General features: G+C 32.3%; 2 protein-coding genes across 6 annotated transcripts; one reads left to right on the top strand and one right to left on the bottom strand.

The window, feature by feature from the left end:
- Positions 1-2,480: 2,480 nt before the first annotated feature.
- Positions 2,481-8,735, top strand: LOC107958516 (nuclear transcription factor Y subunit A-7). Of its 3 annotated transcripts, XM_016894319.2 has the most exons (7): positions 2,485-2,630; positions 3,061-3,124; positions 3,574-3,640; positions 4,368-4,498; positions 7,805-7,906; positions 7,992-8,156; positions 8,269-8,735. In XM_016894319.2, exons 3-7 carry the CDS (start codon positions 3,613-3,615, stop codon positions 8,452-8,454), a joined length of 612 nt encoding a protein of 203 aa, XP_016749808.1. In that variant the 5' UTR covers positions 2,485-2,630; positions 3,061-3,124; positions 3,574-3,612; the 3' UTR covers positions 8,455-8,735. The 3 variants fall into 3 exon arrangements, with proteins under 3 accessions (XP_016749806.1, XP_016749808.1, XP_040969237.1); XM_016894317.2 differs by lacking the exon at positions 3,061-3,124 and having other exon boundaries at positions 2,481-2,630; XM_041113303.1 differs by lacking the exons at positions 2,485-2,630; positions 3,061-3,124 and adding an exon at positions 2,785-2,848.
- Positions 8,736-9,040: 305 nt separating this feature from the next.
- Positions 9,041-21,788, bottom strand: LOC107958515 (serine/threonine-protein phosphatase 6 regulatory subunit 2). 3 transcript variants are annotated; one of them, XM_016894315.2, is made up of 19 exons: positions 21,478-21,788; positions 20,596-20,699; positions 18,818-18,904; positions 18,652-18,727; positions 18,486-18,560; positions 18,286-18,339; positions 17,138-17,197; positions 16,768-16,884; positions 15,242-15,336; positions 14,931-15,130; positions 14,585-14,682; positions 14,272-14,375; positions 14,025-14,190; positions 13,738-13,860; positions 12,964-13,046; positions 11,176-11,317; positions 10,578-10,607; positions 10,182-10,252; positions 9,041-10,048 (listed from the first exon to the last, which is right to left on the bottom strand). In XM_016894315.2, exons 1-19 carry the CDS (start codon positions 21,514-21,516, stop codon positions 9,454-9,456), a joined length of 2,319 nt encoding a protein of 772 aa, XP_016749804.1. In that variant the 5' UTR covers positions 21,517-21,788; the 3' UTR covers positions 9,041-9,453. The 3 variants fall into 3 exon arrangements, with proteins under 3 accessions (XP_016749804.1, XP_016749805.1, XP_040969236.1); XM_016894316.1 differs by lacking the exon at positions 21,478-21,788 and adding an exon at positions 20,275-20,332; XM_041113302.1 differs by lacking the exons at positions 20,596-20,699; positions 21,478-21,788 and adding an exon at positions 18,980-19,014.
- Positions 21,789-22,628: the final 840 nt, after the last annotated feature.

Genomic DNA, 22,628 nt, shown 5'->3' with positions numbered 1-22,628 from the left:
ATTCAAATTACAAACTTTAGATTTTCGTCAATAATGATCGAGATAGTACGGAAAAAAATGAGTTCCAAAGGGTACTTTGTGAATTTAAAAGATACTGACACCAACTTTTAGTCAAGCATCGACGGTCAGCTGTAACCGCATCCTCTCACTCCCGTGGGGCCCGCTTACTTCGTGGCCCTGATTCATTCCAGTTGTCGAACGGTCAGCACCTCACTGCCCGAAGTTTTTTTCTATTTAAAAATATTTAACACTACTTTTTCTATCCTGTGTATCCACGTCCATGATAATCAACTGTTGTTCTATTGAGAGCAGTCTATTAAATAATATTGACCCAAATATTACAGGATACTAAATTTGATTTAATGTATATTTTGATATATAAATTTTAATTTTATGTAATTATATATATAATACTTTGATTTTAATTTAAATGTATACATAAAATTTTAATTTTATTTTAATTATAGGCATTTAAATAAATGTGTCAATTTATTTTTTATATTAGGTAAACGTGATTATTTGTGTTCATAAAACATAAATATAAAATGGTGCTATATTGATAATTATGTTCGTGGTCTATGAAAATTGAATGAAATTAAACTCTTAATTTTTTTATGTATTAAATAATACAAAATTAAAATTCACATATAAAAATATTACATATTAGACTAAAAATCATATATAATTTTAAAATTTGCCCCATAAAAAATTAGATTTAAACTTTCATTAAAAATTTAAGACAAATATTAAAATCATATATAGTGTAATATAAGTATATAACAATCCCTCTATATATTTATATACATCAAACTTTAATTTCATTCTAAATCTACATTTTAACAAGAATTAACTAATATTTAAATATTCTAATTTAAAAAGTCAATCAATCCTTTTAACATTTATTTTTTTATTAAATATTAATGATAAACATGCATAAATTTTTTAATAAAATATATGTGAATTTTGGCGCAATGTAATATGATATATTAATCTACAAAATGAGTTCTATACTTAAATGAATTGGTAGTTCAAAAAGTTTAAACCCCATAAATATCTTGTTACAGTATAACAATTAGAAAGCAAATAGTCAATTTCACCAACAATAATCAATGTAAGCCAAATAATAATATCAAAAGAAGGGTTAGAAAAAATATTATTAGATCATGACATATGTCCCAATCGATTCTATATAATTGAAATAGTTTCAACATTAGAGAACAAGAGAGACATCAATATAAATCTTCGAGTATACTTACTTTTATCTAATCCTTTTTTCATCAAATCATTACTCTAGTAAAACATTTTATTGAGCATTTATTTTCCATTTGATTGCAATATCAAAAAGCTTCTCAAAGTATAAGTCTCATCCTCCTACATTATTGCTTTTTTATAAACTTAATTATCTTTTTAGAGTAGAAACAACAGCCACCTCCTCCAAAAAAAATTGTTAACATGATGCATGGATTTTGATTTATATAATTTTATAAATTGAATTTTGATTTGATTTGATTTTCATAAAAACCACTAACATTATTATCAACATAGCATCAATTTATATTTACAAAATATATTAATTCAATATAAAATTAAATCGATGTATTTGTTCATCTAAATTTGTATAATCAAACTAAAATAAAAAGTTTTAAGTGTATATTTAAGTTGCAATTAAAGTCTCATGTTTAAATTTATATCGAATCAAAATTCATGTATTAAATTACACATTAAATTGAAATAAGTGTTTAAATCTAAGATTTATCCGAAAGAGAAAAAAAATCAAATATACATTCCTAAACAATCTAATATATATAACAATGTAAAAATACAATTAAAAAAAGCATTCTAATGTGGCACAATTAAGAAACTACCATTTTGCACGTTAATTGTTTGTGATATATCTTTATTAACTAAAGTTTAAAATAAAAAATAATTCAATCTAATTTCCTTCTAAAATTATATTTACATTGAATACCCATTCATATAACAAGGATCATATATATCAATAATTATTGATATAATTGATTTAGACATAGATTACGAAAAAATATAAATATGTACACCTTGAGAATAGTTTTAATTTTTTTTATTAATATTAAATCATTATATATTATTTTTAATATCCAATATTGAAAAATTTAAATATATATACTTTAAAATTTAAATTGTATATATTCATTTTTTAATTATTGAAATTCTTATTAATTTATATTAATTATAATTTGAACTATCATTATTATTAAAATTAAATATTTATATTATTTTAATTTTTCAATAAGATCATTTATGAAATGTTTCAAAATTTGTAACAATTTTAATAATTTAATATAATATATTTTAATTAATGAAAAAAATTAGTTTAGAAATACAAATCACGGAAAGTATTTGAAAGTGTGAAAGAAAAGAATGGCAAAAATGGAAATTCAAATTAGACCCCATGTGCACCCCAATGTAGGGTAACTTTCCTCCCACATACCAAAAAATTACTAAAAAAAAATAAATCAACAATTCCTTAACCATAACAATTCTATTTCCCAAACATATACAGCAAAGATTGGTATTTCAATTTCAGTTTCAGTTCCGCCCGACACAAAAACTAACAAACGATAATCAAATATTTCTCGATTCTATTTGAGGTAAGTTTCGATTCTCGCGCTAAACCCTAGCTGTGCATTTCTCTCTTTTCAAATTATTATCAACTCTTTTTATTCTTTCCTTTTCAAAGAAACACAAATTTTCCATTATTTTTTTTAAATCTTCTAAAATTCGAATTGTTCAGAAATGTTTTTCTTCTTCCGCACCTCAATTTCCTATTCCGTTTGGATATTAAGAAAGTTTGAGGTAGAAAAAAAAGGTCTGTAATTGGGCTTATTTACAAACTTTTTCATAATTTTATTACTCTTTCTGAAATTGTTTACTCATTTTGCATGGATGTCACTTTGTTATTATCCAAGATACAATCTGCTTGTATGGTTGCCTAATTCATAATTACAACAAAACATTAACTCAAATTTACGTTTGAATAGTTGCTTATTCTACTAAATTGACTTTCGTTTTGACTTGTAGATATAGTTTTCTCGAATTTCGGCTCTTTCCTGTGATGGTTTGCAATAATTAGCAAATCACTGAGGTACTATTTGGTTGTTACTTTTGCTACTCTTTTTTCCCCTCCAAAAGTGGTCGGATGCGGAAGCAAATAGATGGTTTTGAAGGATTTGAAGTTTTGAACTTAAGAATATAATTTTTTAGAGAATGAAAACATGGTTTTACTTTACTGGAAAACGTGTGTCTTTGAATTCGTGTTGTGGTCTAGTTTTTCTTCTTTTTAATCATTTATGAAATTTCTTCATTTTAATATTTTTTATGAAGAAAAGGAAAAGTAGTAGAAGTAACAACCAAACAAAGCCTAAGTAAATACTTTCTTGTATTTAGAATCTTAGAGTGTAGCTGTTCGGTATATACTAATATAGGGTTTGCTTCAAATCTAAATTTCACATCAATTCTAGCTCTCCTGGTTTGATTAAATTCCACTGATTTTTTTTGCTGCCCTGACCTGGATTCTGCTGGTTGTGCTGCCAGATTTCAGTTTGCAGATTATCCTCTCTTCACAACTACCTCATGACTTCCTCTGCGCATGATCTTTCTGGTATTTATTCTTTTCAAGTGCTTCGTCAACTTCTTGTTTTATAGTACCACTGTAGTTATGTTCTTCTGAATTCTGTGAACGGAAAAAATATTGAATACATTTGTGGCATTTTTCATTCTTTAGTTTTCTTCTGTTTTTTTTTTTATATTACTTTTCTGGTGTTTAACTGAGGTTTGGTATTTAAATAACGAGATTGAAAGGACCTTTTCAATTCCACCCTGTTGAATTCCTGCTTATTACCTCCATGCTATTTCATATATTGTGGTATCACCTTGTGCGGGTTTTCCCTGTGTGGTAAGGAAACATACTGGATACTTTAGTTTGGTATTTTTCTAGGCTCCATGATGTAACTCGATTATCACCCTTTGTGCCTGGATGCTTGCCATCTTCTTTGTCCCTATGCTTTCATTTTATGACCTTGTTCTTTGGTCTGTTTTTGAAATTTAAGTTAACTGCATTCTATTAGACATTTTCAAATATTTATTACATTTATTAGAATGATGGCTCTTTGTGTCTCCGCATCATATGCATGCAATATGGGACCATTTGGTGGGTACTGTAAGCGGCATTGTTTTACTTTACAGTTTTACTTGTCACTATTTCTCCCTGCACTGCTTTATATGTTAGTTGTCTGAGTGCTTGCATTTTATTAACTTTCTTTGTGGCTGCTCTCATTTGGAGTTCTGTCTTATTATGGTGTTGATCTTAACTAATTTATTTTTTCCAGACAATAATGAAGTTGATGAACAGAAAATACACTCGGAGTTCAGTGATCACTCATCATCTCCTGTAACGGGACTTTCTCCCTCTTCTATCACCACCCCATACATGCCTTACACAACACCTCAACATGCTGTGGTACCATCTTTAGAGTTAAATCTTTTTCAGTGTTAACATTTATTTTTCATGTTTACTTTCTTGTTTGAGCTGCTAATATTGTCCTAAACTAGTTGTGATCTAAAATTAACTATCATCAAAATTTAATCTAAGTTTCTTGGTCCTGGATACATTTTGCAATTGCCCAACCACTTCAATAATCTTTTCTGAAAATTGTTTCACAGTTTTTAAATTAGGCAATCCTTTAATTCAAGATAACTACTCAAAGCCTTCTCTCATCCCTTATGCCTTTCCCCCTTCATCACACTGCCTTTACCTAGATATTTGTATTGCGAGTTGTTTTGTACAGAAAGCCTACAATATTTTGCCTGGAATTGTAATTCCTCGCTCTTGTTTACTCCATGATTCATAGCTGCCTTTACATCCAGGGCACATTGGATGCAGGATGAATTGCTTACAATACATTAATGTCTGACCTGGCCATATATGTATATGTGATTAGACCAATACAAAAAATATCATATGAAAATTGTTTATTATTTTTATTTTTATCTAAGTTGTCTGACTACTCCAATAGCATTAAATGTTATGCTTACAAAATCTTTTAACATGTTTTGCTTGTGAGAAAACATTTCAAAAAGAAATGTTTACCAAGTAAAATTAAATAACCATTGGATTGATAAAGTTGTTAAGATGGTGATGTCAATGTACAAGTCTCCTCTTCTGGTTAAGCAACTAGACTTTTCCTATGGGATAAAAAAGAAAAAGAATAGGCAGGCGAAAAAGGGATAGCGGAGAATCTTAGTTAATTGTAGAAATGATACTGGTAGATTTAGAGAATGGCAAGTGCTCTCTGCTGTTGGGATATTTAATTGGAAAGGGTAAGTTAGATTTTGTAAGGTCCTTGGGGTTCATGTGCTACTTATGGAAGTTGATGGTGAGAAGACGATGTGTTTGTGATCATGATTGTCGAGATTATGTATCTAAGACTTAGTGAAGCTTGGAATCATCATTATGGTAGCAATGTGAGTATAAGGGTGTAGTAGCATTCTAATGATCCCTCCTGCAATCAAACAATTTAAAGTGAAAAGACGGAGAGAGGGGCATTTGGGAGTTCTTTGGTTTTATTGAGCCTTATTGCATTTGTTAAAAATTTTCAGTGGTGTTCTTTAGTTCTTTTCCAGGAATTAGGACATTGAAATGCCTGTCATTCTGCTCTGCTAAATTAGTTGCGACTCTCATCTCTTGTTTAAAGGTGGGGTCAGATGGATTTTCTTGTATAATTTTTTTTTTTGCAATATATATCAGAATTCTCTGGTTCTTTGAGGCATCAGTGGGAGCAGCATTTACCTTGTTGGTTTGATGAGTTCTGTTTACTTCCTAGGCCTTGAGTTCTATTAGCAATGGAAGGTTTTTATGATAGACAAAGCAAGTATCTGTGTGCTGAATAAAATTTTATTTGCAGTCTATTGAAATTTTTGGAGTTCAGGAATGGTTTTCAGATGCTACTGTTTTCTGTCTGTTGAGAGGTGACGGTATTACCAGTTTTGCACTTGAGGATTGTTAATTAGGATATCTAGACAGAGTTTGGTTTTAAAAGCACTTTTTGTTTTATAATTTTTAATTAATAGTTTTTGTTTTCTAGAAAAATGTGTTTGGTCACTCGGTCAATCAAAAGCAAAAAGTTATTTTGTAAATGCAAAGTAGGGAAATGTGTTTTATATCTGTAAGCACAAAATAAAAAAGATTTATGAGTTTGTTATGAATTGATATTATTAGGTAGCCTTTGCCCCTTTAAATATTATTTAAATTTCTCAATACAATGGTGTATATCAACAGTATTCAAGTCCCAATATCATCAAATTAAATACCTATTTCTCCTACATATGGTTTCAAAATTTTCAATTTATTATTAATTTCATAAACTGCACAAGTATATAAGAAATTTGAATGTGAAACTGACATTTATCAATCAAGAGTTCCAAGGTACTAAATAAAGACAAGGTAGCCAGCGCATATTGAATACTTTACAATAATGCATTTTGAATGAAATTGAAAATAACCAAATGCTTGATTTGCATAATGCAAGAAAATAAGTAGCAGACCTTCATGTTTTGGTTAATGAGAATGGTTTTTTTTTTCTAATCAAGTTCATATTTGAATCGTTTTCTTCTTTGTTTTCAAGGAATTATTTTCATTTTTTGTTGTCAAACATCTTTTTGCTCTTTATTATTCATTTATTTTTTAAAAGTTCTTTTGAAAATGAAAACAGAAATTTGTTTTGGTTTCGTCAATAAAAAATAGCCTTAGTTTTTGGAGAGCAAGTATTTTTGGGTTTTCCTTTAAAAAGACTTTTAGTAACAATTCTGATTATACATTTCTTTGTTCTTAACCAACTAGTTAATTTGGTACTGTCTTCCTTGTGTTGTTCTGTTAGTGCTTAATGATGGCACATTCATCCCTAGCTTTCTTAGTACATAAGGTTTTATGTAGTTCCATTATATGCTGCATATACATAGTAGCATATTTCTTGCTTTTACTGAGACCTTATAACTCATGAATTTTGTTTTTCTAAAAGAAAGGCACCTTTCTGTTAAACAGAGTTAGTAGTCTGAATGGTATTGATTGTTTCACATTTTCTTTTGAAAGATGAAATGTCTATAGTAGCATATTTCTTGCTTTTACTGAGACCTTTTAACTCATGAATTTTGTTTGTAAAAGAAAGGAACCTTTCTGTTAAACAGAGTTAGTAGTCTGAATGGTATTGATTGTTTCTCATTTTCTTTTGAAAGATGAAATGTCTATGGTGCAGGGGGAAACTTCAGCTATGTAATTGATAAAATTATTAGCAGAAAATTGGCTGAATAATGATATAATACCCCCTTCCTCGTTTTGTTTAAGAAAACAGTCACACTAGGTAGCAGGTAGATTAGATTGGGACTACCAAGGGCGTCAGCCTGTCCACTGGACTGGCTCTTCATTGGCTAAGAAATTACCTTTTAGAATGTTTTTTATTTCTTTCCCAGCTAATGTAACTTCAGGATTGGTAGAAAACATCTCTGGTGAGAACACGCATTGGTGCGTTTGCTTATTTTGCCTTCAAAATGGAGTTGACTCTTCTCTAAAATCAAACTTGCTGTCCTTTGGGCATTTTGAAGCTCGAGGAATTGTTTTATGCTTCTCATGGTCATCTTTGATTGTCCAAATTGTTTTTCTTGCTGAAAGTTGTATAGCTAAAACCTGCTGTTAACATTTAGAATAGGGAGGTATCAATTTGTTATGGGTCTCTGATATATTTCTTTGTTTCCTTGGCTTATGAAACTGAAGGCACCGGCTGCTTACCCTTATCCAGATCCATATTATAGAAGCATCTTTGCACCCTATGATGCTCAATCATATCCCCCACAGCCCTATGGCGGTCAACCTATGGTATAATACTCTTTGTGCTGTATGTTTGGTGTATTTCAATTATACTTCCAGGCTAAAGTTGGCTTGTCTTGTGCTTCTGTTTTAGGTCCACCTTCAGTTGATGGGTATTCAGCAAGCTGGAGTTCCCTTGCCATCAGATGCAGTTGAAGAGCCTGTCTTTGTTAATGCAAAACAATATCATGGCATCTTGCGACGTCGACAATCTCGTGCGAAAGCTGAATCAGAGAATAAACTTGCCAAGTCTAGGAAAGTATGTTAAGTTTTGGTTTTATGAATTTCATTTTTTGGTCAATTCAAATGTTTGCATTTAGTTTTGGGATATTAACTCTAGTTGCCACTGCAATGCTTCCCTGATTTTGCAGCCATACTTGCATGAATCCCGTCATTTGCATGCATTAAGAAGAGCCAGAGGATCTGGCGGTCGGTTTCTCAATTCGAAGAAAAATGAAAACAAACAGAATGAGGCTGCACCAAGTGATAAATCACAGTCCAATATCAATCTGAACTCTGACAAAAACGAGCTAGCTTCTACAGAGGGCAAATGTTGAGAATTTAGAAGCAAGTCCGTTTCATATACATAGAATGGCCTTATTGCTAGCAACAGGCAGTGAAAATAGGACCGACACCAGCAACATAGTCTCAGTAGTTGGTAATGTCTCATTCTGTCTAGTTCTGTACGTACTACTAAGATTCATGTATAGATTTTCAGGTGATAGGCATTAGGCAGAGGAGCATAGGATGAGTATTGTTGAAATGGACTAGTAGTTACTGCACATTCTTTTCCTTCAGACTTGGATAATAATTAGAAATGGCTTAACTGATTTGCTAACTTATTTCGTGTTTCATGTTTCGAGATTAATTGAATGTGTTGAAAGATGCAAAACGGTTCTTCAACACGTCTCTTTTCCAATCAAATCATATCAACAGAGCATATACCTACCGCTGCGCAATGCCTTGGGTGCATACTTATATGGATATAGCATTGCTAAAAGTATTATCCCATTAGTTACGTGGGGGTATCTGCCAGCCTTGCCCCTCTTCCTCTTCTCATATGATACGATCATAAAACAGTGCAAAAAGTGAAAGATGAAGAGAGGAAGGAAGCTCAGGAGGCTGGTTAAAGAAAGTTCAGCATTTCACAAAAAATCATTTCTACGATTAACAATTTTAAGGGGAAAGGAGAATAATGTGATATTAACAAGTAAGGTTGGAATAGCATCGTGTCTGCCATTTTCTTACTTAGTCACAACACTATAAGAAGCTAGACAACATATTTGATTAAATTTTGGTTTACTTGGGTAGCGTCCCGTGGCTTAGAACCTACCTGCTCTCAAATAACAGAAACTTTCCATGCATTGCTGGGTGGGTAGGTGGACGAGGTAAAGAATCATCGACTCCAATCAACCACCACCGTGTACACAAAGGCTGTTTGAGAACCGACTGCTTTTGATCAAACCAAGCAGTGCCTGCCCACCCCCCATCAGATCAATGTCATGCCACAGAATGAGTAATAATAGCTGAACCAAACCATTTCTTCAGAAAGTACATTAGTTCTTTGTTTCCTTGGTTGGATCTCCAACATCTTCGGTAATCTCAGGGGCAGACTCTGTTCCTGAAGTTGTATCATCATCCTTGGTAACAAGTGGACTTGCAGATGACTCAGGGGGGGTTGAGCTGAGGCTTTCGTTTGTCCCCAAAACAATTTCACTTGTATTAACAGAAGATGATGAAGAGGGTGGGTTATCATCCCTGCCTTTTTCCTCCAGCTTCACTTGCACTTCACCATTTGGAACAGCAGCAGATTCACCAGAACCAGATGCTTCATTGGAGCCCGGGGTCTCTCTCCATTCAACCCATGCAGGCGGTTTCTCATTTGCACTGGGTCCAGCTTCTTTGGAGTCTTTAGACTCGTCACTGGAGTGATCTATTTTATTTCCTTCAGAAACCTCAGAAGATGTTGCAGTATCATCTAAGTCGTCGTCATCTTCACCACCAACAACCTCGTCATCTTCGCCTTCACCATTGACAACAGCAGCTCTCCCAGTGTTGGGTGATGCAGAAGCCAATGCCCCAGTCGAGCACTCATTGGAAACTCTATCATCTTCAAATGCAAACCAGTTGGAATTTGTAAAAAGAGAACCACTGCAGGCAAAATGGAAATTTCTCACCAATTACTTCAAGAAATTTGATTAACAGGATAAAATTTTCATAATGGCTAATAAAGTGACTAAATTCCAATTTCCATCAGTTAGTCAAAAGCTTCTTTTAACCTTACCTTTCTTGGTCGTCTCCTAGGCGCAGGGAAGATATTACAACCTCAGCAGATTCATCATCAAAGTAAACATCCTGAAAAATATTAGATGTTCGGTTATGCACAAAAAATTTTCTTTACCCAAAGATAGGGTAGGCAAAATACAATTCCAAAAGCTAAAAGGAAGAGCAAAAAAAGGGGCAGGGAGAGGGGAAGTTCTGGACCATAAAAGATGGAAATCCCCTTTTAGAATACCAGAAATAAGTGCAAACTTATTAGCAAAAATTAATAACTTCACAGTATAAATGCACAAATAGGAAGTCTTCAAGAGCAAGTTCAGCAAGTTTTTTCCATAATTATTCAACAGACCAGAATCCAACTATTGTATTTAGATTTCAGATCATAACACATAACATGTACCTCATCATCTCTTTCGAGTGAGCTATGTACCTGACACATGAAAAAGATATCAGCTAAAGAAAAAAGAGTCTACACTATAAACAGGAGTGTGCTAATTTAACACAAGAATCAATACGTAACAAATACTTAAATAAAAACATAACAAAACCAGTAATATTTAAGATAAGAACAAAGAGGGAATTAAAGATATTAAAGATAAGACCTAATAAATCTTATATGGTAAAAGAGACTACAGATATACAGCTAATACAGTAACTAACAAAGAATAGTAGGGAAAGCCACAACAATTGCACAAACAGCTTTGCAAAAACATAAAGACACTCCTTTTAAGGCCAAAAGAAAAGGAAGAATGAAGAGCAAGTCGATGAAGCATATCAAATAGTATCGAATGTAGTTTTAATATGACAATCATTTCTTGCATAGCTACAAAATTATAGCAAATAAGGTTCATCAATTGCAATACAATATATAGCCACTTAAAAATGTGAAAATAATTGCTTAATTCAGAAATATATATTTATGTTCTTTATCTAGGTAGTGGTATTTAAAAACAAAAAATCAAACATAGCCAGAGTAGTACAAAAGTTCTGGAAAGAACCTGATCCATATCATCATTACTGTAAATGCCATATCGAAATGCCTGGCTTAAGTTATTTGCCAAGGCTGCAACATCATAATCCCTATCATGGTAATCATCATCATCACTGTCTCTGGTTCGGTCGTGTAGAGCCGTTGGCCTCCTGTTAAAATAGATGAAATCACATTAAATTAACTTCGAAAAAGTAATAAATATTACATCAAACAAAAAAGGTCTTCTGGCAGCAGAAACTTGATGAAACTTCTAAGCATTTTTCTTGTCTGTGTTTCTGCTACTAAAAGATTGAAGTTGCTAAAGCTCATTCAAAATCATTCCTTTTCTGGCCTAACATTCAAAATCTTTCATGCTCTTCAGCCTGGTGACTGAAGTCATTCATGTAACAGTGACAAATCAATTCGCGTGGACTATCCTAAAATACCAAACCAAAAAATGATAAATCAAGGATCAAACTACCACAAAGATTCAATTGTCATAACAATGCTTCCACTAATAGTATAGAAAATTAATACATAACAGGTGACTACATTCAAATGGAATGTTACAATAACTTGTTTGGTTTATTTGGCTAGCATGTAAGATTCAGGTGTTTGGCTATTGGAATATAAGATTAAGTAGATGCATATTTTACTAAATTGTTGTTATAGAATTCTTTCTCTTTTAAACAAGTTTTTCCCTTAATATTTTTTAGTCCCAATTTCTGTAAAATTATGATAGATAAAGTAATTAATGAAAAGTGATTGCATCACCAATCATAATTATAATTATAGTTAATATAGTAAAAAATAAATCATTAGAGTAAATATAATAATTTTAATTTTAAAATATGACATCTAAAGTTTTAATGTTAAGAAAAAGTTAGACTTAAATTTTATTTGGGAAAAAAAGGACTAAAGTGATTAAAAAAAAAGGTAAATTAATCTAAAATTGAAAGAATAGGTGGAAATGAGATTACATCCAATATTACAACACCTTGACACTATTTGGGAATGTGAGAGAGATTATGGGATGACCAGAATGTTGAAAATCCAAATAATATAAAACATTTTAACATTTCAAAAAGCTTCTAAGAGTACCAGCTTAAAGGGTAAAAAGAATATATCTATCTCCATAGATTCACCCCTCCCCCACCCATGCTTTTTTCTCCCATCACAACTTCCCAATTTCCGTTCATGTTTATATTTTTGTCCATAAATGTCTTAACACTGACTTGAGATAGGCCAGGACTCCCATCTTATACTGCCAGGAAAGTCTTACTATCAGATCAAGAATTGTAAGATACAGTACACTTTACACATCTGCTAATGGTACAACCAACCAATTTAAAAAATCTCAACATTCCAAACAAATAAGCTGGATAAATTTACTTGTATAGAGACACTGGCTAGAAAATTAAGCCTTATGTAGAAATTAATTCTAGTTTGTTTTATTTTACTAATCCCCAGCAGTTTCGTTCAGGTTTGTTCAACAGTAATTTATAGCAAATTTACAAACAGGTTCAACAGAAAATCACATTCAGTCAAGTCCTTTAGCATTTATCGATTATATCCTATAAACATTATACTACCATCTTATAATCCTTGTTCAACAATACCAAGTGAAACTAGTTATGGGTTAAAGGTTTCATGAAGAATGCAACCTTTGGAACAAGCGCAGTTTCAACAAGGTTCAACCCTAAAGAATACTAATTTTAGCCACATACCAAAAATCACCAATCTGAAATGTGTAAATTGTAGATGGCATCAGGAAAAAAGAAAAGAAAAAAGGCAACATTTGAGGAAGCTGACATACCCACAAGCCCACTGATAGATATTTTCTGCAGCATTACGCTTTAATAAGACATTAGTGTGCCAATCAACCCATTCACTGTTTTCCTGTCAAAAGACAGAAAACAAAAATTAAGAACAAAGCTCTCGGGTTGTTGAAAAACTTTGAATCTACAAGGTATTGCATCAAGGAGCAATTGGCAGAAACTTTCCACCGGGAACATCTGATGGTTAGAACTTGAAAATTCAAGGTTTAAAGACCAGTATGTGAGCATGCAAAGAAAGAAAAATTGACCATGACATAATTTGGAATGTGTTAAAACAATGATGTCGCAGTTAAATTAATTGGATGCAGAAAAAAAAAGGAGTCAGATGTGTATTTTAACACATTCCTCATAATTGACTGCACTCAAAAGAACTAATCATTATCTGATTTAAGATTCCAATTTCTTTTTCCTTTGTTGATCAGAAGTACTTAAAACTAAATGTTGTTCACAATGTCACACTACTGCAACTGTCTGTTTGTTTGTTTTTTTTGAGAAATCACACTACTGTAACTTTTGATTGCGGATAATATTTATCAGACATCCCAAATAGAAATGTAGACTCACTATCGGATAGATTGAATGTTAGATATCATTAAACTGTAGGAATTAAGTTCTACTTCTGACTCTCTATCCAGAAATAAAAAAAGAATAAAAATGAAAAAAAATTCAAGTTCGATAAAATGTTGCAACTTGCAATTATGTTGTTAAGTATTTGAGAAAACAAAATGAAATATCTTTGAGAGATTTAAAACCTGCAGATGTGCCTGAATTTCAGCATTGCTATTTCCAAGCTGAACAAGTTTGTTAGATATGCGTGTCAAGTGTCCAAGATTTCCTATCTTTGGAGGCGGTCTACCTTCAGCACTAATTGTTGGCTGCAGAATATTAGAGTAAAGGAAAAAACAAGAACCAATTCAGCTAAAATAGAGGGGGTGGGGGATAAAAAGGTTAACGAGATCAAACATTAAATTTATTTGGAACCAAAAAGCATGCTACAGAAATGGTATGAGAGCAAAGTAAAGAATGATACAGTAACTACCATATTCAGATCAGAAGTTAATGTGCAATTCTTTTCAGCTTCAAGTATTTTCCCCAAAAGGTTACATTCACGAAGAAGATGCTCAACAAGCGGAACATTTTTGCTCTCTAAACATGACAGTATTATGTTCTCCACATGGTGATGCAAAAAACTGTTGTATGGGTACCTGCATGCATAATTAACTAAGAGAATGAGACAGAGGATTCACCCAGCAATGAAATCATTGCAAAGCGGATTATAAACTTACTCAAAGAACAAGTTCAAAATCCTCTGCACAGCACCCAGTCGAATTAATTCCTTTTCAGCAGCTTCACTACCAACCGTCAGTAAGACAGAAATAAACTCTACAATCTGTAAAATCCCATGCCAATTTATAAATAACCAATCAGCCTTTTCTGGTTGAGCAAATTTCTGATCCATAGAAAAGGACCATTGAAATAGTGTTCTGGTATACAAATTAATAAGTTCAACTATCAGCTATAGCTGATTCATGCAAGACAACAAACAACAAAAAAGACAATCCTCAAAATTGAAAAAATGCAAGTTTAAAAGAAAAATACCTTCAACCGATGTTTTCCAAGAGGAGGCTGTAGTTTTCCATACGTGGTTAACAAGGTTAATTCTGAAGAGGAAACATCTAAAAGCTTCAGCAAATCACCTGCAGAATGGAAACCTGATTTATAATTTCTCCTGTAGGATAACATTGACCTTAAAGTTTAGTTGAAAAGAATTGCTTAAGCTTCTGCCATGAGCTATAAAGCAGTATCAAATACACATGCATTCAACACAATAGGATACATGTCTGACATAGAGGGGCATGCCGAAAGAGCACCCCTACCATAACATCTTTAGTTAATTCATTTTCTGATTCTATCAAAGCTAACAGTAAAAAAGGATAACTTTCACCTAAACTCTCCAGCATTCCTTCAACTGTCTCAGGCTTAGCAGCTATCATTGGTCCTTGAGAAACTTGGCGGTATGTTTGATATATGCCGAATGTTAGCCTCTTGGGATCTAACAAAGATATGCAGACGGTCAAGGAATTGACCAGAACAGATTTTGGTCTAGAGTCTTCCAAAGCATGACGAAATAATCTTCCAGTGAAACTTCATGACAGCACCAAGAAGAAAAAACACCCAAATTAAATGATTGAAGACTCAGAGCACACTGTTAGCACACATCTATAAGCAACATAAGAGGAAGATAATGACACCTACTTTGGGCTTGTAATTTTGGCAGCAAGACCAGGAGGAGCAAATCTTGTTATTGCACATAAGGTTTCAGCTGCATTGGCATGCACCTCAGCAGAATCCTGTAAAAAAACACTTTAACATTTTACAAATACTAATCCAAATTTGAACACCAAAAATGAAATGACACCTTCATCAGAAGACCTTAATGATCTTAAATCAGTGATATTCCATAGATCAGGAATGTCCTCCAAGATATCTAACAAAGAATCAGCACATCATCTCTATCATTACTATATTGGCAGACAATAATTCCAGTAGTTGAAGAGAATTTGAAGGAGTGATGCAAGGCCAGCACTTGTGTTCTAATCAAGGCACAAGTGAATAACATATGAATTGGGAATAGATAATGAGCACAATCAGGAGTAAAAGGCAATGCAAAGGAGAGCAGCACACTCTGTCTAGGGTAATTTCGTCTGTCTTCCCTTTAACTTATTCTAGGACTGACCTACAATGGATTCCCCTCTGTGAACTATAAAATCAAAAAGAGTAAAAGGGAAGTACACAAGGTTGGCTCAACCTCTGCCAAAGGGTGGCTTTCCACCATCAACAATACCAATTCTCACCCATAAATACTCCCAACAAAAAGAAAAAATAGAAAAAAATATATTTCCATCTATTGCTAATCTTTCACTCATCCAGGCACCCTATGCCAAAAACCCAAGGAATATATATACACACAAATAAATGAATATATAAATATATATTTATGAATATATAAATATATATTTAAACAGCTGGTTGAAAGAATGAAAAAACAAATATTAGATGAGGTACTAAATGGGTGATCTTGTTCAGGGTTCGAAAGAAAGATGTAGAATTTGAGTCACTTTCGGGCATACTGCAAGGGAATTGAGGGTGCAAGGACAAGGGAAAAAGCTTATCTAAATAAACAGTAAGGAAAGGGGGGGGGGGAGAAGTAAAGGGCTCATATTAGATTGCAAGAATATAGTTTTTTTTTTCATTATATTTTTATTTTTTAGTGAATATTTTTTTTCTGTAATCTAAAAAATAGTTATAAGTTTTATATTAAATTGAAATTCACTGTACAAAGCCTATGCAAATAATGAATAAAATTCATTAGTTGGATTATTAAAATACAAATACAGGTGTGGAGATAAATCACTTCCTCCTTGCATGTGTGCGTGCATCTGGATGAGCATTCAACACAAAAAAAAATTGTGTAGACACAGTGGTGCCATGAACAATCTAAAGTACAGGACACGCTAATGATTGCATTAGGTCACATCAAATGATTACAAAAAGAGCCATTGAGAACATATTCTCTACCTAAAGGAGTCCGTAGAAGGGATAGAAAGTGTCAATCCTTTGACAAGATCAAAAGGATATAACCCCAAAACAGTATAGGAAAATGAAGGCAAGATGATAAGCAGTAAAACAAGTAAAAGAAAAAGCTCCAACTATCCACCCATTAAAGAGAAGAAGCCTCAAGTAGCAACTACATTTTAACAAAGTAGAAAAAAAACACTTACTGAAGAGCTGAATTTATCCACAATCATCTCCAATATATCTGTATCCTCTATCCATTGCATATACTCCTTGTAGTTTGTGTACATATGCTCATCAGCACCAATCAAACGTATCAAAACCTGTTTAACAAGGAGTGACTTGCATAAGCTAACAAAAACCCCTCAGCGGGGTAGTGAGTGGCAATCTAGGATCAAAAGTATATTTTATTCATTGCAAACTACTTAAAATATTTTAATAACATGGAACTCTAGTAAACAACCAAATGCACAAGTAATAACATTAAATGAGCAGAAACTATAGAAAGATTTAAAACTTGACAAGCTTTTGAGAGGTTCATTATTCAATGTAAAAACAAAACAGATAAACCCCAACCTCCATTATGGAAGTTATGCCAATCAGATCAACCAGATGCTTCACAATTTCCTGATGGCCCTGGACAGCATCATAAAGGCAACAAATCAGATCAAAAATACAGAAGCACCTTCAAAGCCAATTCAAAGACATCTTTATTCCCCATACATAGTATGAGATCAATGATAAGCATCCACAAATTCAGCACAGTTCAAGGATAATTCTAGAAAGAAAAGTATAATAGGCAGTTCAATTCAAGAGACACAACAGATTCGTCCAGAATCCAATAAACTCAGCCATGTAAAGAACACCAAGTCCGTGTTATATTGACAATCATTGGCACCTTAGTCCTTGTTATACTTCTAGGTGCAATGCAACACAATCTGGAGTTTGTATCTTCCAAAAAAGACGAAAAAGATTATGCAATCAACATTTTAAATGATTATAAAGAAAGAGGAAATTGCACCTAGAAATAAAACTCTTGTCAGAATAAGCTTGTGCTTGCCAGCTATCAAATAAAATGATCCACTATTTTCTAATGCCTAACTAATTTAGAAGTCCAAAAGAATCAGATAAAAATAAAGGGAGAGAATACCCCAATAATAACCCCTCTTGAGATAGGTGGTGTTCTAAATCCCACTTCCTGTCACATGAACCCAATCAATCTACATTCTAAGTAACTTAGATTCAGAGACCCGTTAATGGAAAGATTCAATCTGCATACAGTTACTACTGTACTACTGTAGTCCCAGAACTCTCATAAAGTTAAACCCACAACTCAACAAATTGGTGGTCTAAGGAGAGAGTAATGGCTATTATTGGTTAAAAAGGTGTCTTCTAAGATGACAAGGGAAAAAATTGGCAGATTTTACATATCTTTAACTGATCAAAGAAAAAGAAAAAAAAACCCAGAAGAGAGATGAAACTACCCATGGACCAAATGGCCAATCATACAAAAAAGTCCAAATATCGCATGGTCAATTGTTTAAAATTAAAACATAATTTGCAGGGCAATATAAAATTTCAATTTCTTTCTTAGAATGCTAGTAAAACAATATCCTCATACATGCATGCCATACTACCAGAAAAACCACCATTCCTGATTTAACAGCATAAAAAAATTGAAAAAAAAAAATCCTCAATCAAGTTGAATAAAATCTTAGACATACCTTAACATACTGCACGAATGGCAATGTCTTCCGCAACAGCAAACATATGACAACCTAGCAAGAAAACCAAATATGAAACATACTAACATAGATAACAAGATATTCAAAGTCCCTTGCTATTTAAATATAATAAATGAAAGGAAATGCACACAAGATACAAATTTAAACAAGTGAATTCTCTAAAGTTTAAAACAAGATACCTTGCTGAAGTACCCAGCCAATGGTGTGCTATGGGAGTGATTGGTATCCAAAAAGGAAAATAACAAATTCATTAACTGCAAACAAACAATCACCAATAGAAACTTACATTAATAAAGGAAAAGTACAAATGCAAATACAGGGAGAATAATGGGGTCAACTTCTTACTTCCTCATCTTCTACCAATGTTTTTAGTATAATATCAACCTCACATGTAAAAAGCTCACACGCAATAAAAGGAAACCTACAATCACACAAATCAAGCATTACAATTAGCATACAGTAAAATCAAGGGAGTCAGGGCAAACCCATTTGCTAAACTATTAAAACCTACTTAAATGTTCTCCTATTCTCCGCATCCTCTGGAGGTTCTACCACAATATATCGAAGAAGTTGTTCAACTTGAGCCTTCTCCCGCAAGCTGCAAATGAGAATAAAATATGTCAGCAAAAAAAAGAACCAATGAAGTAAAAACAAAGATTAGTCATTGACATACAAACAATTTGCAAAGTGCATCTCCAAAAGGAGTTAATATTCAAGCCTCCCACATCTCAAGCCATCAACATTCCCTAAAGAGATCCCAAATAAGGTTACTTTCTTTCATAAGAAGAGGCATGAGCAGTGTTGTTGAGGGTGTATGACGCACTTTAGGTGCTAGAACCATTATATTATCTCAGGTACACAGCGCAAAATGAGCACTTGCCTGAGTAAGTAATGTATGTGTGCGTTTTTATGTGGTCTGTGCATGTGTATATAAGCATAAGATATATAATTATGATAATAAACTCTAAAGAGTTTACCATATTTATAAAAGAACGTGCAGTTTTTTGTTGGCCAATATGAATGGTTTCCTTAAGATTCCATGTCGATTGTTGGATACTCAAATATTGATAAGTAAAGAGTTTGATAACATCTCCTTTCCAAACAAGTAAAAGTACATCTCATGAAAAAAAAGGTTAAAAAGAACCTCAATTAGGCATTTTTTATGCCTATTGCCTTACAAAAAAGCCCACCTAGGCTCCAGTTAATTGAAAAGAAGTTACAGGCTTGGAAGTGTTAAATTCCTGTATAGGCGGTGAAGCCATAGCTTTGATCCATGTTCCAAGTTAAAAAAAAGGACCAAGTGTTGGAAACTTGGTTTTACACTCTTACTTACGGTTGGTTTCATAACCAATAATTATTAGAAGCAAGGCATGCTCTGGATGTTATCAAAAGATAGATCTATCTATGAACACCTTCAGTACAGTAGCAAGCAAAAAAAGACTCTTCCAAACTAGACAATTTATTCAAAGCATTTATTTCATATATATGGCACCCTAGATAGCAGTATTGCTAGAAACTATGGTACATACATTAGTTACATTCTGGCTTACAATTTACTGATAACGTGTTTCTTATTCATTTTTTTTAAAAGTGATCTTGCATAACTTTCTATACACAGTATGAAACACAACTGGCCACCTCCACTGAAAATTTCAAACAGTTTAGCAAAAGATCTCTACAAATCTTGAACTGATTCTTTTCCAACGTACTTTGTTTGGCTTTCTACAAAATTAACAGCATTGTACATTATGCTTCACCATACTTCAACATTTGTTCTTTACCAAAAATTTTCAACTGCTTTAATCTTAAGTAAAAGGTATAATCTTGTGGATCTCATCAACGAGGTTTGCATTGATATCCACATATTTAATGAAATTAATAGATTGACTTTTATTAATAATATTTACTTGTCAAGATAAGAAGACAAGAATCAATAATGATCCCAAAGGTGAATGCCAATCTATGTACCTTCATGTTTATAAGAGTCTAATCGTTTCCTTGCACCATTTTAGATTCGTCACATACACTGTAAAATGAAAATTCTATGAGGTTTCAGAAGGCTTTGCCTAAGGCCTTAACATTTAAATCTATGACCTTATGAATGATCAAACATTAACACAATTTCTCACATAGAACAGAACGCTGCATGATGATTAAAGTAATAGAAAAAAGCATTATTTACGCACATTTAGAACCCATATATAGTCTAGTTGAAACATTACGGTATAGAACAATTTAACATGCTATGAGGTGAAAGAAGGAAGCACAACTGAAGGCTAGAAACAGTACAAGTTTATAAGTCGCCCGTTAAGGGCTTTGCATTCCTGAATAATTTCATCCTCATCAAGAAGCTCCTCCAGGGTAAAATTTTCCTTATCTAAAATTGTCTCAACCTGCAATGATTATAAAAAATAAATTGTCAATAAACGAAGTAATAAAAGCTACACTCTCTGAAGAATACATGCACAGAAAATGGTACGCAAACAAGTCAACTGTAAACTAACAACAAGAATGGCCTCGACCCTTAAATATCATTTCCTTCCACAAGGCTTATTAGGGAATAAAATTAGGATGACACACAACTATCAGCCACACCTAAAACTAAAAGATAAATTATTATTACAGGAATGTCATCATAGCCAAAATTATTTTCTACCACAGCTACCATAATAATGCAAGCCTAAGAAGATTTCCCCCCCCAAATCTAACCTACTAGAGGAAACAACAGCACAATATTTCCCTCTAATAAAGGCAGATAGAAGAACACATTGATGCACAAGAACAAACACTGAATTTCACATTTGAAAAACCGCCAATTGATTCAAAAAAAAAAAAAGGGGCACTCATTTTATCCCGTAGCAAATTCTGCCTGACTTTTTATAAACTTGATATGAATGGAACAATAAACGAAGTTGAAAATTCTCCAGATAAAACGGCCCATACTCTATATTGTACCACTACTCTTACAATGAGGAATACCGAGTACGAACGTTTTTACCCAATACGGTACATCGAAACACATTATTTCAGGCCCTTAATATGTTTTTTTTTCTTTTTTGCGATTTACCAGCATCCAAACAGAAATTTCACGGGCAAGAAACCCCCCAATTCATTAAATTCACAAGAAATGGCATAAACGTTGGCACAGATTAGAAAAAAGGCGAAACTCACAGGAGACGCAGTGGACAATGCGGCCATACGCCAAAACATCTTTGCAAAAATTTAACAGCGAAATCGCCTTAAAAAAACTCAGATCTGAGCCAGATAAAAGAAAACCCTAGAATTCAGCAAATTTAATTAAGGAAAAGGAAAAGATCCGCCGCAGAGGAAACCCTAGCAATCTGAACCGTATGGATTCGAAATGAAAAAAAAAAAAAAAAACCCAAAAGTGGATGTTTCTGGGATTCGATCAAGTCGATGGATGTGCGTGCGGGCGAGAGAGGGCAACCAAAAAACACACCCAGTAACCGCGGGATTGTTGGGAGAAACTAAAAATAAATATATTTTACCCTTTTTTATTAATATAAAAATATTTTCCATTTTTTATATCTTGAATTATTATTAGTCACTTATTTTAATTTTGATTTAAATGAGAAAATGGGGAAGAATAAATGATTTTTTATTGAAATAATATGATTAAGATTTTTGAAATTTTTACGTTAAATGCACTAAGTTTGAATCTATAATTTGTTTTTCTTTAATAAAAATTATGATTTACATGCTTTTTAAGTTAGTAATGTTTGATAAATTGAAAATTAATAGTTAAAAAATTAAATATTAAAAATTTAAGTACTGAATTTAAATTATAAAATTATTTGATATATTACTTAAAATTAATTAGAGAATATAATTAAATTATTTAATGAATATAGATTTTAAATTATAAAATACAAATTTTACATTTTATTTTTATTTTTTAATATTTCACTTTATTTAAAATAAAAATTAAATTTTATACATAATTTTTTATAGGATAATATAATATTAAAAACATAATAAAATAGAATTAATTGAAAATATTTTCTATTAAGTGACAAATAATTATTAGCTAATTACTATTTTCCACACCTTTTTATAGAAAATTCTATCAAATTATTTTATTTTAGATTATTAAACATGTATATAAAATTACACCATTTTAGATATTTTTCAATGATGTATTAAACAAGAGGTTTGTAGGATTTATTTTTCTTTTTTCTTTTGTCAAAAGAAACATATTTTCCACTTCATCAGTTTTTTTTTTGTACATTGCAAGATATAAACTATTCTCTATTTACTAGAGAATTACTATTATCATGAATTACTATTATTATGTACAGATT

Source organism: Gossypium hirsutum, chromosome A05, assembly GCF_007990345.1.
Source record: "Gossypium hirsutum isolate 1008001.06 chromosome A05, Gossypium_hirsutum_v2.1, whole genome shotgun sequence".
Lineage (NCBI taxonomy): Eukaryota > Viridiplantae > Streptophyta > Magnoliopsida > Malvales > Malvaceae > Gossypium > Gossypium hirsutum.
This window is presented reverse-complemented; position numbering and strand designations above follow the sequence as displayed.

Bases quoted from the DNA above. Each gene is read 5' to 3' on its own strand.
- LOC107958516 (XM_016894317.2), top strand. From the start codon at position 3,613: ATGACTTCCTCTGCGCATGATCTTTCTG. The intron at 7,907-7,991 runs GTATAATACTCT...CTTCTGTTTTAG, and splicing joins CCTATGGCGGTCAACCTATG to GTCCACCTTCAGTTGATGGG. The intron at 8,157-8,268 runs GTATGTTAAGTT...CTGATTTTGCAG, and splicing joins AACTTGCCAAGTCTAGGAAA to CCATACTTGCATGAATCCCG.
- LOC107958515 (XM_016894315.2), bottom strand. From the start codon at position 21,516: ATGTTTTGGCGTATGGCCGCATTGTCCACTGCGTCTCCT. The intron at 18,728-18,817 runs GTAGGTTTTAAT...GTGTGATTGTAG, and splicing joins GAGAATAGGAGAACATTTAA to GTTTCCTTTTATTGCGTGTG. The intron at 13,047-13,737 runs GTTTTAAATCTC...GTCTTTTGACAG, and splicing joins AAATTCAGGCACATCTGCAG to GAAAACAGTGAATGGGTTGA.